The sequence below is a fragment of the Salminus brasiliensis genome, chromosome 3, assembly GCF_030463535.1.
Source record: "Salminus brasiliensis chromosome 3, fSalBra1.hap2, whole genome shotgun sequence".
In the NCBI taxonomy this organism is placed as follows: Eukaryota; Metazoa; Chordata; class Actinopteri; order Characiformes; family Bryconidae; genus Salminus; species Salminus brasiliensis.
Window position 1 is genome coordinate 28,562,021 of NC_132880.1, and position 13,737 is coordinate 28,575,757.

Sequence of the window (13,737 nt, forward strand, 5' to 3'; positions counted from 1 at the left end):
GCTGCCATATTACTGCAAGTTGAGACCTAATGCTACTGTCACTGCTTGTGGGAAGGAGAGTGATGGAACAATTTTTCTCCAGTGTGGATCTGAAACAGGCCTCAGTGTCTTTGTTTGGTTTGTCAGGTTAAGTCACTCCAGTTTATATCTTAATCTGTTGTACATTTCCCTTTGTGGTTTCACAATGCAAGCAGCACCTACCTGGTGCACACAGCCAGTGCTGTGGAACAAACCATCCCCTTCCTCCCACTGTTAGAAAGTGTAAGATCCTTGAGGAACTTTTGGAGGTTCAAACTGAAAGTGGTGGAACCTTTAAGAAAAGGTTTTACACACATGGACAAAATTGTTGGTACCCCTCGGTTAATGAAAGAAAAACCCACAATGGTCATAGAAATAACTTGAATCTGACAAAAGTAATAATAAATAAAAATGCAATGAAATTGCATTGATTTTGAACCATGCTTCAACAGAATTATTTAAAAAAAATAAACTCATTAAACAGGCCTTGGACAGAAATGATGGTACCCCTGAAAATAATGTGACCAAAAGGACATGTTAAATCAAGGTGTGTCCACTAATTAGCATCACAGGTGTCTACAATCTTGTAATCAGTCACTGGGCCTATATATAGGGCTACAGGTAGTCACTGTGCTGTTTGGTGACATGGTGTATACCACACTCAACATGGACCAGAGGAAGTGAAGGAAAGAGTTGTCTCAGGAGATAAAAAAGAAAATTATAGATAAGCATGTTAAAGGTAAAGGTTATAAAACCACCTACAAGCAGCTTGATGTTCCTGTGACTACAGTAGCACATATTATTCAGGAATTTAAGATCCATGGGACCGTAGCCAACCTCCCTGGACGTGGCCACAGGAGGAAAATTAATGACAAATCAAAGAGTTGGATAATACGAATGGTACTAAAAGAGCCCAGAAAAACTTCTAAAGAGATTAAAGGTGAACTTCAAGCTCAAGGAACATCAGTGTCAGATCGCACCATCTGTCGTTGTTTGAGCCAAAGTGGACTTCATGGGAGACGACCGAGGAGGACACCACTGTTGAAAACAAACCATAAAAAAGCCAGACTGGAATTTGCCAAACTACATGTTGATAAGCCCCAAAGCTTCTGGGAGAATGTCCTATAGACAGATGAGACAAAAATGGAACTTTGTGCCAAGACACATTAGCTTAACTGATCAGCAACTTATACCGCGCACACACACTATACATACTATCTATTTACAATATTGCACTGGTAACAGCAGTTAAATGTACAGTTTAATATAATCTGAATGTTTACATTATTTACAAAATGCACTGGATGGGCGTGAGTTCAGGTGTAGTGTGGGTGGGGAGAAGTCTTTGTGGGTGCAGTGTGGCTGTGCATAGGGTTTCCTGTCATAAGTGCAGGGTGCAGAGTGTGTTGGTTTGGGGAGTAGGTGTGATTTTACTGCATCCACCCTTTACCATTCTCCATTTTCAGAGACTCCCTTTTAGTTCTGCAGCAGCAGCTTCTTGTTTGATGTGATCAACCCAGCTCAAAATAAGCTCTGACTGAACTATGCCACTATGCTACCTGGGCCAAGATTTGAGTTTCTCTCATCTCAAGTTGACCAGTATAAAGAATGAACAAGCCAGAGACCAGCCATTTAATTAATTAAGTTCCTTTCAACCTAAAAGAACCAAAATAATTAGAAAAAAGAAAATAATTTAAATAAAAGTTTTATTTTAATTTCATTTAGCCCCTGACTCACTAACTCTCTCTCTTTACCTTCTCCGAGTAAATGGCCACCCAGCCTGACCTGCTGGAAGATTGCCCGCTGAGGTCCTCTCTACCTGCGTCAGACCAGGTGCCACCTACCAGTCCGTCCAGCAGGCCCCCATCCACCACCACCTCCCATGCCAGACCAGCGGCACAACCTCCTACCACTGCTACCTGCCTAATGATCATGTTAAAACCTAAACAGACTCATAACTATCTGCCACTATTATTATTACCACTATAATCCATCATTACTTTTAGTACTCTTATCATCACTGCCATGACTATATTAACTTCTACTACACCATGATTATTATATTATGATTATGACAATGTTGCACACCAGAGCAGTTCAACAGTATAGATGGTTTGGTAACTTTTATCAATAATTTATAAATAGTTCTGACCAGTGGAGGAGGACCAGCTACTCCCTATCTCAGTATATATACACCTCCTGTCAATCTCAGACAGCCAATCCCCTGTCTGACTTCAGTCAGGCCATTCAATTAATGAAATTGCCAGGTGTTTCCTTGACAACAAAGGATGGGCAGAGGTGTCGAAAATAAAAGTACCCAAAAGTAAAAGAGAAGACACAAAAAAATTATATACCCAGCTCCATGTCCTCTCAGTTCCACAGCGTTCAGTCTTCTTCTTTCAGTCAAAGGATGAAAAAAAACCCAAGCACCTGTGGATTTGTTCAGATCTGAAGCAAGAGTGGAGCTGGATTTTCTCCTCTCTTAAAGATGAGCACCTAATGCACCTATGTTGTCTGCCGGGTCTTGCCAGGTCTTGTTAGTGGTCCCATTTTCTCTGGACCTTTTAATAATTTTATGAACTCCACTTTTAAAAACATCTGTCTATTTCTTTCTCCTTCCTTCAGCAAATTGGTTATCTTGCATCTAGTTTCAGAAATGTCCTATATATCTTTTTAACTAATGATAGCTCTTACATTCTCCTGTGAAATATTATGATACACAATTGAATTCATTGTTTACTTAGTGATTACAAGGCATCCAGTCACCACAGCCCCAAACCATGATGCTCCCTTCACCGTGCTTCACAGTTGGGATGACTCCAAACATAGTGTTGTGCATTTATGCTAAAACAATCTACTTTTTCCTCATCTGTCTCTAGAACATTCAGTCCCTCAGAAGCATTGTGAACCACCCCGGTGTTCTTGGGCAAACCTGTGATGTGATGCAGTGTTTTTATTGGACAGCAGCAGCTTCCTTTGAGCTGTTTTTTCATTAAACCTATTCTTGTGTCTTTCTAAAAGTGGACACATGAAGAAAGTGTTTTGCTGTTAGTCTTGAGTTCTTTTCCCACCTCTTTCAGGATTGCCTGCTGTGCTCTCAGTGTGATCTAACCATGAATTGATGTGCATCCATGTGAATTTTTAGCAATGCTTTGGTAGTTTTGTCCAACTTCATGCATCCGTATAACCGAAGAATGATCATTCAAAGCCGATCCGACTTTTTTTCTGTTCCGATAAAAATACCGATACATACACTTTGCTTATCAGGCAATACCCAATACCGAACCGATACTATTGTTGAATTAATAAACAATTTATGTCACCATGTGTAAACATTAAAACAGAAAATAGCAAGTTCAAAAAAATAATAAAATCAATTCGATTTTTTTGTTTCTAAAAAAAAATAACTCTGCTGGATCTTGGTTTTGTGTTGTCTGGGATCTGGACTTTTCAAGGCTTTAATATAGATACAATAAATATAATTGACTGATATTTAGTGGGAAAACATGTGGGTCTCAAAAGGGTAGTTAGTCTTGCTATGATCTGTGTATCATGTCTGTAGGTTACTCTGATCCAGAGTTCTGAAGTTTAGAATACCAGCAGTGCCGGAATTGGGTCTAAGAAGTAAGTTAATTAACACAGAGGTTCACTTACTTTTTCTAGCCTGCACTGTGGATGTTTATTTAATGAGCTCAATAAAAGGCATGAGCAGAACAATGTTTATTACATTATTAGTTTATTGTGTTTTTCTGATATTGTGACTTGGATAACAAGCAGAACACATTTTATTCATAATCGATGCTGAAATTCTGTGCAATTCCAAGGGTTACTTTTTGTTTGCAACTGTAGATCCTGTACACCACATACTGTGACACTTCATGCCACATTAAAAGACAACTAATGGTCTTTATGTTGTAGCTTCTTTCATGATTTTACAGCCATCCAGTACCATCAGAAAGCCATTCATCTCTGAGCCGCTGGGCAAGGCGTGTCCTACGCTGCGTGAGCCGTCCTGTCTGACCCGTGACATGGCCTGCGTTTCCTGACATATTAAATGAATGGAGTAGACGGGTTCAACAAAACTCCACCCCCCCGGGTCACGTGGGGATGTAAAGCTGTCTCCTGGTTTCACACTGCAGCAGATATATGCAAGACTTTGAAGTCAGATATTGTGTTTTTCTCCTTTCACTGTGGTGAAACAGCCAGAGTTCAGAATGAGCTAAGTTTAATAGTTTGAGGGTCGTGCTGCTGCAGTTGGTGCTTGTACACATGCTCAAAGGCAAAGAAAAAAAATAAGGTCACACCAGCTGCATGTGCCTTGACATCTCTGGATGATTTGCCCTGGGCTGTATTTCTGTGGAATTTTGCTCAAGATCTGAATCTGACTATGTGCCATTCCTAAAGCGTTTGAGCTGAAAAGCCTTCAGAAAGAAGGACAGTCCATGAGCATACAACAAAATGCAGGTGTGTTAAGGTGTGTACTGACCCTTTCAAGAGGAATAGGGCTTCTTGAAATGTTTAACACTGAAAATGAGTTTGTTTTGATGTTAAAACGTCTATAAAAGCTATATATTAGTGGTGTCTAATGTCTAATCTCATTAAGCACAACAATATTCTGTTATTAATTATGATTAATCACAAGTTAAAATGCTAGCTAGCACAGCCTTGAATTTGTGGCTGGGAGAATAAACCGTCGAGAGGAAATTGGTGTTTTTTTTTTCTTTCTTATAAAATCTAAAAAGTGTAGTTTTGAGAACTTTAGCCTCGACCACGACGAAGCTCGGACACAGAAGCTTTAATAGAGAAAATGCTTCAACCACTTTTTAAGAAATAAACGGATGATCAGACCTATGGGAGGATGCTGGGGCCAAACTCTGTAAGATGAAAGAAGTTTGTTCGCTGATTAATTGCGTGTGTTAATGTGTTATACATATTTTTTTTATTAATTTATTTATTTTTTACAGTCTTGGCTTTGTAATTAGTACAGCATTACACTAAACTGCACTTACACAATCCAAGCAACCTGGTAAAAGCATTTGTCAGGTCACAGGTCCTTACAAGACCTTTTTTGAACTTTTGAACCTCTGTATTTGCTGTGGATAAGAGCTTTTGCTAGTTGAGAAAATATAGATACTGCACCTTACCTCGCAACACATACTGCATTTCATGCAACGTTTTCTCAGCAACTGCCATGTGTTGCTATGCAGCTTAGCTGGAAATGACAGGAAATCTGTTTCACTGTAAGATATAAACATTGTTAACGTTTCGAAACATACCCCATGTATGGAAATGAAGCCAAACAGCCTGTTTTAAATTCGCTGCATGTATGATCACAAAAAAAATCCACCTGTTCAGCCTACAGTAGTCTAGCCCTGCCCATTCACCCTGAAGTTATAAGTAGTGTTTCAGCCAGGTTTGCTTTTTGAACAAAACATTGTACAGGGAACCCAGTCAATACATTGACTATTTATGTACTGACCAATCAGTATTAAATGCAGAGTAACACAAACAGCCAGTTTAATTACGGCTGAGAAATAAATCGATTATTTAATGTGTAAATCTACACAAAGTTCATACATCAGCATATCAATGTTGGATATGGGCCCTTTAAAATAACTAGTACCGTTCAATAGAATTTCACAAAGTTTTGGCCTATCATTATGTACCTTCTAAGATATACAAACAGTTCCTCTGTCTGTTCCCTAGGCTCCCAGAGACAGGCCAGGAAATTCCCTCCTGTAAAAGCTGTCCCGCCGCTGGCATGGCCGCTGCCGTCCGGCTCTGTTGTTTTAACGCAGCCCAGGCTGTAGACACCCAGCTACACAGCACAATGCCCAGCCAGGGCTTTACCAAAGACAAGGTTTAAGTCCTGAACCAACACTGTGGCATTCATGGTATTACAGTATTACGACAGAGAATTTAACAAACACTGCTATGCTGCTATGCTAATATAATACATATATCCCACCCATTACAAGCTATGTACCATGGTGCCATTGTAATGCCACTGAATCTCTGGGTTATTTTGCCCAGAGATTCATATATAAAGACTCTTTAACATTACTGAGCTGTTGTGCTTGACGGGTTCGGTGAAGAATGGAGAGAACAACATTTATTTTGACTGCTGAATGAAAGTGTACCAGCACGAGAACTTGATCACATTAAAGGCATAAAGAACCTCTGCATTACATCACTTACAGACTTATGGACTTCCATGAATTGCATATATTTAAGCTTGAAAAACACTTTCTAATTTGTGTCTTGTGTCTAAAACAGGACACAAACAAGTTTTCATGCAGTAACATCTGGAATGTCTTACTTGTCAAAAGATTCATTACGTGAGTGATGGGAAAACCCATCAATTTCCACTCTGAACCTCGTTCTCTACCAAAGAGCCATCTTCCTCACCCAATTTAGGAAGTGTTGCACATATCACAGGAGTAAATTCTCAAGCAGAGCCTTTCCCCTCCAGCAAAGGAAGTTTTACGGTTTAGTTCTAGTGGTGACATTTTAAGTACAGTTTAGAAATGGGACATATCCTAATGGCGCATTACTTCTGAATACACATGTAATGGTTTGGCTTAGCTTCAGTTTAGATACCACGCTGCCAGATCCCTTCCTTACTGCTCTTTGTGCATTTTTTAGGCAATATGAACATGCAATGCTAAACAGTTTAACTTATTTAATCTGACTATTTAGCATACTGGATATGCTAGGTTTTAGATAGGTTTTAAATGTATGAGCTTTTGGACATCATTTTATTTAGATTATTATTTGTATTATTATTATTAATTTTTAATGTTTAAATCGCTGCAACTTACATATTGAAATTACAACTCCTCATCCCTGCCTTCAGCGTTTTCCAACACCCTTGGGTATATATATATATATATATATATATATATATATATATATGTATAAATATTGGATGATCACCTCTCCATAACCAACTCAACAAAGCTAGTTGAACACTAGATCCAGCACTCAAAACTGGCTGTCCAGCATAATCAGCTCTACTAAACTGACCACCATTACCAGCTCAATCAAGCTGGCTGAACACCATGACCAGCTGGTCGACCACTAGAACCAGCTTGACAAAACTGGTTGACCAGCATATTCGGCTCTACTAAACTGGCTGACAAACTTGCCCAACTCCACCAACCTGGCTGACCAGCATTACCAGCTCAATCAAACTGGCTGAACACTATGACCAGCTGGTCGACCACCAGATCCAGCTCTCGAAACTGGTTGACCAGCATAATCAGCTGATTGAAACTGGCTGACCAGCATGACCAGTTTCACCACTACAACAACCTCAATCAAGCTGGTCGACAACCACAACCAACTTGACCACCTGTCTGACCACCATGAACCAGCATGACAGAACTGGTCAACTGGCATGCATGACCTGCTTTATTGGCTTGACTAGCATATGATATGTTCTCACATAGTCCAGCTGGATGCCCAGTGCTTGTGAACCATCCTTGACTATGAAAACGCAGCTCAGACCATTCATCCGCCATATGTGACTGTCAATTTTCCCTATTTCTATTAATAACATTTTCTGATAACATCTGATAGCACTGAGGATGTAAAACAGAGCAGAAGTTGCTCAGTGCATCAATGCGAAAAGACCCAAAGACGGTCAGGCTTGAAATCAGCACTTCTCACGTTTGGCCACTAGGGGCGCTGTGCCGTGGCGGTCAAGGGGAAAGCTCTCCTCTCTCTGTGATAACCCTTTCTGCTCCCTCCTCTCTGCTGAATGGCTCTTCAGTCCAGCAGCTCCTCTCTCACTACCTCTGTGTGCACTGACTCTCAGGATTATCACTGAACTCCAGGACTTATTAACACACTTCCTCAACACTCTAGGTAAGTTTCCACCAGCTTTATCAAGGACGTTAGAAAGGTTTGGGCTGTTATTACAGCTTAAAAACAGGAGTCCGTCCCTGTTGGCGAAACTGCAAAGCCAAATTAACCTAAAATATTATCTAGCGAGCTGCAGTGGTGCTATTACCTATAAGCTAGCATATAATTACCATAATTGTGAATATTAGCTTTAGTATTGGATTGGGCACTGCGGTGTCACATTAATTCTAAATTAATGAATCTACTGTGAATATGTTTCTGGAGGACATTTCTAACGGGAGATGCCTGTTGATATTATTTGTGAAAGTGCAGAAAGTCTTTAAATAGATAGCTAGCAGATAGCTAGTTAGTTGCCTTTGGGCGGATATTGTACCCTAACAAGACAATAATGGATGAAATTATGTTGTTTTTAATTATTATTACTATTTAATTATTAATTTGAATTGTGTTGTGTGTAATTATATATAACTGAGAAGAGAAGGAGCGCAGACACGCGTTGAGACAGCGCCCTCTAGTGTTGCTTGCACAGACGCCGCTGCCTCGGACCTGATTGGTTGTCATACCAAGAATACCAAGAGTGACAGAATATACACACATATATTTTATTTATTTAATGTTGTTTATCTCATGTTTAAGAGACCAGTAAGCTTTTAGAGATGAAAGTTCGATTTTTAGATCAATTTTATGAATTTATTAATTAAGACTGAAATGAGACTAAACTGAATGCTTGCTTCGCCTCCAGGGTTGCAGGTGTGTGTCCGAGTTCAGGATGCAGTGTGGCTTGGTGCTGTGTGTCCTGCTGCTGTTTTTCTCTGGGAGGGGGAGAGGCCAGGGCAGACGGAAAGACAGACAGAAGGAAGAGAATCTGGTTGTCCAAAATGAAGGAAAAAGTAAGAGGTTTAGATGAACATCCCAATTACATACTATGTCTTAATCTAAAGAGCAGTCCAGTGTTTAGGGGTCTACACATCAATCCCCAGAAACAAGTGTTTGTCAGTGTTTTAGCTTTTTTCCAAAGTTCTCCTTGAGGAAGCACAGTTTTTAAGCTACTGAATCTCAAATGGTTCCTTGTTTTATATGTAGTGCACTACATAGGTCATGAAATCATGACTTCTACACGCAAATAGTTTAATACACACTTAAACGAAAGCCATTTGTAATTTGTAACATTTAGTGCAATATTTGAGTGTAGATGCCATAAATTCATGACTTACATTGTGCACTATCTGGTGTCCCTAGTTTATCTAATCTATGCTTCATTAAAGCAGCCCCATGGAGATTTGGCATTTCTTGCTCCTAGGCTCCCCCTACAGTCGGGAAGTGTAATTTGCCACTGGGTGGTTCAAACCAATAGGGCACATTTTCTAGAGAGATTCAGAACTGTCACTAAAAGTGAAAGGAGGATTTGAGCTGATGGTGTCATTTTACAGGATTTTACACAAATATGACTCAGGTTACGCTGTATTGCACAGTTCTCAAGAGAGGTTCTCCTAAGCTACACACTGCCATTATCACTGTGCTGATCCTGGTTTAGCAATAATATTGACACGATTCTCCCTATTACAAGTCAGTCTCATTGAGTAATAGGTAATAAATTCCTTTACTCTCCATCTCCAATTTTTCTTTCTTTCTTGTCCAGCTCTGATTTGCCCAGTGGAGGTGGCCTTCCTAGTGGACAGTTCTGAGAAGGCCAAAGCGCTTCTGTTCAAGAAGCAGCGAGACTTTGTGACACGTTTCGCCTTGCAGCTGGTGCAGCTGGAGGTGGCCGGCTGGCGTCTGCGTCTTCGTCTGGCCGTACTGCAGTACAGCAGCACCGTCTCTGTGGAGCACAACTTCCGCGACTGGCAAGACGTGGACGTCTTTCAGAGTCGGGTGGCCTCTATGTCCTACATCGGGCATGGCACCTACTCGGCCTACGCCATCTCCAACGCCACTCAGCTGTTCACCAGGGAGACGGCGAGCAGCAGCCTGCGCATTGCCCTGCTGATGACTGACGGAGTGGATCACCCACGCAGCCCTAGTGCTATGTCGGCGGCTGCCGACGCCAAAAACCATAACATCCGAGTGTTCGTCATCGGCCTGTCGCCTCTAACAAGAGATGGCCAGAGCTATGCCAGGCTGAGGTCACTCGCCAGCGCCCCCCCACAGCAGCACGTGTTCAACCTTGGGGACCCTGAACTAGATGAAAAACTCTTTACTGAGCTGGTGAGTGTGGACATTCTGATTTGCCATCAGCAGCCAGAGAGAGCATCTGGGGATAGAGCGTGATTGTGTTCTCTCCCCTCATCACTCTCATTGTGATGCATCAGAGCTGGGGATCTGGCGCTTTCCCCCAATTGCGGTAACTGCCTAGCGATGCCACGTTGGCGGGGGTTCGAAAAGAGGCGCAGGATGACTTCACATGTATCGGAGGAGGCATGTGCTTGTCCTCACCCTCTTAGTGTCAGAGGTAGTGAGTGGTGGGGTCTAGTGAGTGGGTGGGTTAGTTGGCTCAGCTAAATTGGGAAGAAAATTGGGTGTCTGTTGGGTGATGCATCAGAGTCATCCAGTGCGGTGGCTGCCTACTGATGCCACGTTGGCGGGGGGTTCGAAAAGAGATGGTGGATGACTACACATGGAGGAGGCATGTGCTTGTCCTCACCCTCCTAGTGTTGGGAGCATTGCAAATGGTTGGGGGAATGGGTGGGTTAATTGGCGGATTGGGGGAAAATTGTGTTAAAAAATAAATAAATAATTTATATATAAATAACATTGTATAATCATATTTGATTGAGCATGTCCAGTTGGTATTAAAATCTCTTGTGGTAAACCTTCCATGTCTGAAGTACCTTGTCCTTTGTAATCTAGCAACTTTCCCTATTGACTTTCCAAAGCAGCACTACTTTCATCATCATGCTGTGAGTGTGTACTTTTGCATTTTGCTGTCAGTAACCCTGCCCTTTCTCTGTTCTGTTATAGAGAGCAGCTGTTAATGTAGGGGTAAGTATGTTTCACTTTAATTAAAATGAAACTCGTACATTAGTGGAATATGGTCTTATCCAGATCAACATTACAGAACTTTTCTTTTTTTTAAATTATTAATATTAGCTGATACCGACACTTAAAGGTTTCTTCTTTAAAAATGATGTAAACTGTTTTTAATTAAAGCTGTTCTTAAGATGGACCCCTAAAAGTAGGCCAACATGCTGAAAATGCATAGACACTCTACAGGAAGAAACACATAGCTAACATCTTTACATTACACAGTTTGAACTTGTCTCATGTTGTTAGACGTTGATACACGATATGTCCAAATGTTTGTGGACACCCCTTTTAATGAATGCATTCAGCTACTTTGGGTTGCACCCATTGCAAATGCACACACTCAGCTCGTCTATTTCCTGTAGAGACGTATTGGCAATAGAATAGGACTCTCTGGAGTAGAATAACATGAACCTATTGGCACCATGCCTGAGCTGTGGAATTCTCTGGAATGATGGCGCTCCATCCATACTTTTGCGTTGAGTTGGGGATGAGATGGGGTGGTGATCATAAAACTCTTGTCGCTGAATGCAATCAAATCCTTACAGCAATAATCCAAATTCTAGTAGAAAGCTTTCCCTGGACAGTAGAGACAGTTACTCCAACAAAAGCTGGATAAACTCTTTCTTAATTCTCTTGATTGCAAAAGAAACAATACATGATCAGGTGTCCCAATACTTTTGTTCATATAGTGTATGTTGTTGGTTGTGGGTCATAATAACAGAATTCGGCGTTAGAGCTCAGTGTCAACCCGGTGTTGTTTTTTGATGGAAATATGGAAGTGATTTTCATCAAAGGTCTATCTGTAAAACATTGGGTTTTGACGTTAGCCTGATTGATGTCAGCCTAACATGCAATGTCTCTCTGACAAGTCCAACATCTTTCTGTCATCAAGTTGATGTCTGATGCCTGCTGGGCTTTTTCAGGGTAATTTTTTACAAAATTGGATTGGAGTAATTTTTTCCTCGGATATCCCATCCAGCATTTTCTGCTGATACTAGCCTAAATATGGGCAATACCCATCCACTCTAAATTCTGTAAGTCTTAATCAAGAACACTATTCCCCTCTGTTACACTTTAGAAAATTAGTGTCCACATCAGAGACCTGTATTCATAGTTAATCACTAGTCTCTCTCAGACGGTCTGTGGATGAATCCTACTGTTAATTGATCAGCTTTTGTCTCTGTTGCAGTGTCCACAACCTAAATCCTGTCTGTGTGATAAAGGAAAGAGAGGTCCACCAGGAAACCAAGTGAGTGAGCTGCATTTTCCATCCACTCAACCACCTTCACGTCAATATTTCCTGTACAGAGTGATAACTCCTCCAATTCCCTATAATGACTGTATATATTGTTTATTAATCGTTATATTGATATTAGCCTTTGCAATACTGACAATCCCAGAAGACTATAATATGTACATGAGTTCTCTAACCAATCACAGTGTTATTCTGTGGGTGTTCTTTTAAATCTAGTTACTTATGTAACCCATCAAAAGTACATTGTTCTGGTTAGAAGAATGCAACCATTAGCCATGTCACATTGTTAAATCACTGTTACTACTTTAATGCATTGCAAGGTGCACCTCAGTCAAAGTATATAGTACCTCTGATCAAATTAGATGTGTTGTCGAAATGTAAATAAGCTCACATCCTCTACAGAGCCACACCTCTATAGCATAATTATTCTTTACTAGCTTAATAGAATACATTAAATAAGGTGTATTCAAAATAATTCAACATGTTAAATTCAGATACTGAATAGGAGTCATGCTCTAAATGCTGTAGAGACTTTGTACCCTTTTTTACACTTAGAAAATGTGTCATTTGACCAGGGGTGCCCAAACCTTGCTTTTATAAATGGAATCATGGTCAATAAAATGTGTTTTTTAAAGAATGTACAGCAATTTACATAAATATTCACCCATTTTAAAGTGACTGACCTGTCTTGGTGGCCTCCCACACTAGTCTCCTTTTTGCGCGGTCACTCAGTTTGTGAGGACTGCCTGCTCTACTCTAGATTTACACACGTGTCATTTTCCTTCCATTTCTTAATGATAGGAAGGTTCAGTGACTTGGGATTTTTTGTATCCATCTCCTGACTGAATCCATCATCAGTAACCTTTTCTCTGAGCTGTGTGGAGAGTCTTCATGGTGTATTTACAGTCAGGAATACTGATTAACCAGTGACTGGACCTTCCAGACAAGCATCTTTATACTACAATCACTTGAGACACATTCACCTAAACTGTGAGACTATTAGCACAGACTGTCTGGACCTCTTTAAAAGGAGGGGGGGTATCTATGCAGTCACTTATTTTACATTATTTTGGCATTACTTTGTAGAAATATGTTTTCACTTTGACACCATTTGATGTTTTCTATTGTACATTTGTGTCAAAAAAAATTATACTGACTGATATAATTATACAATTATAAAAGCAATGAAAAGAGAAAATATCCTAGGTGGTCAATAGCTTTTCTGGGCACTTTCATCTAATTGCAACACTGATACCTCGTTCATTTAAAACCTTCTGATCTGGCAAATATATCTTATTTTTTTGTGTAAATATTACAAGCTTATTCAACATGTTTATAAAAAATGTAAAATCAAGTAATTGAATTTATACATATACAACAATATCAAGAAATATTAAATATATCAATTTAATTTAAAACAATTTCACTTGCCAAGATGACATTTTTTATGTGATGTGTTTTGTCCATGTTTTACAGACCTGATTCTTAGGAATAATTATAACTAGCCGCTTGTATTGACATGATGTTTTGCCGCATGGTTGATTGTTTAGATCTACAAAGAACTATAATTTTAC

At 40.1% G+C, this 13,737-nt stretch overlaps 1 protein-coding gene across 1 annotated transcript in view; it reads left to right on the forward strand.

The window, feature by feature from the left end:
* Nucleotides 1–7,792: 7,792 nt before the first annotated feature.
* The window catches only part of col28a1a (collagen, type XXVIII, alpha 1a), a 35,638-nt gene continuing 29,693 nt past the window's right edge, over nucleotides 7,793–13,737 (forward strand). Inside the window, exons 1-5 of the mRNA XM_072674756.1 lie at nucleotides 7,793–7,887; nucleotides 8,627–8,774; nucleotides 9,524–10,089; nucleotides 10,843–10,863; nucleotides 12,098–12,157. Coding sequence (XP_072530857.1) covers nucleotides 8,654–8,774; nucleotides 9,524–10,089; nucleotides 10,843–10,863; nucleotides 12,098–12,157 — 768 coding nt within the window. The 5' untranslated portion in view covers nucleotides 7,793–7,887; nucleotides 8,627–8,653. The remainder of the gene's footprint in view (nucleotides 7,888–8,626; nucleotides 8,775–9,523; nucleotides 10,090–10,842; nucleotides 10,864–12,097; nucleotides 12,158–13,737) is intronic.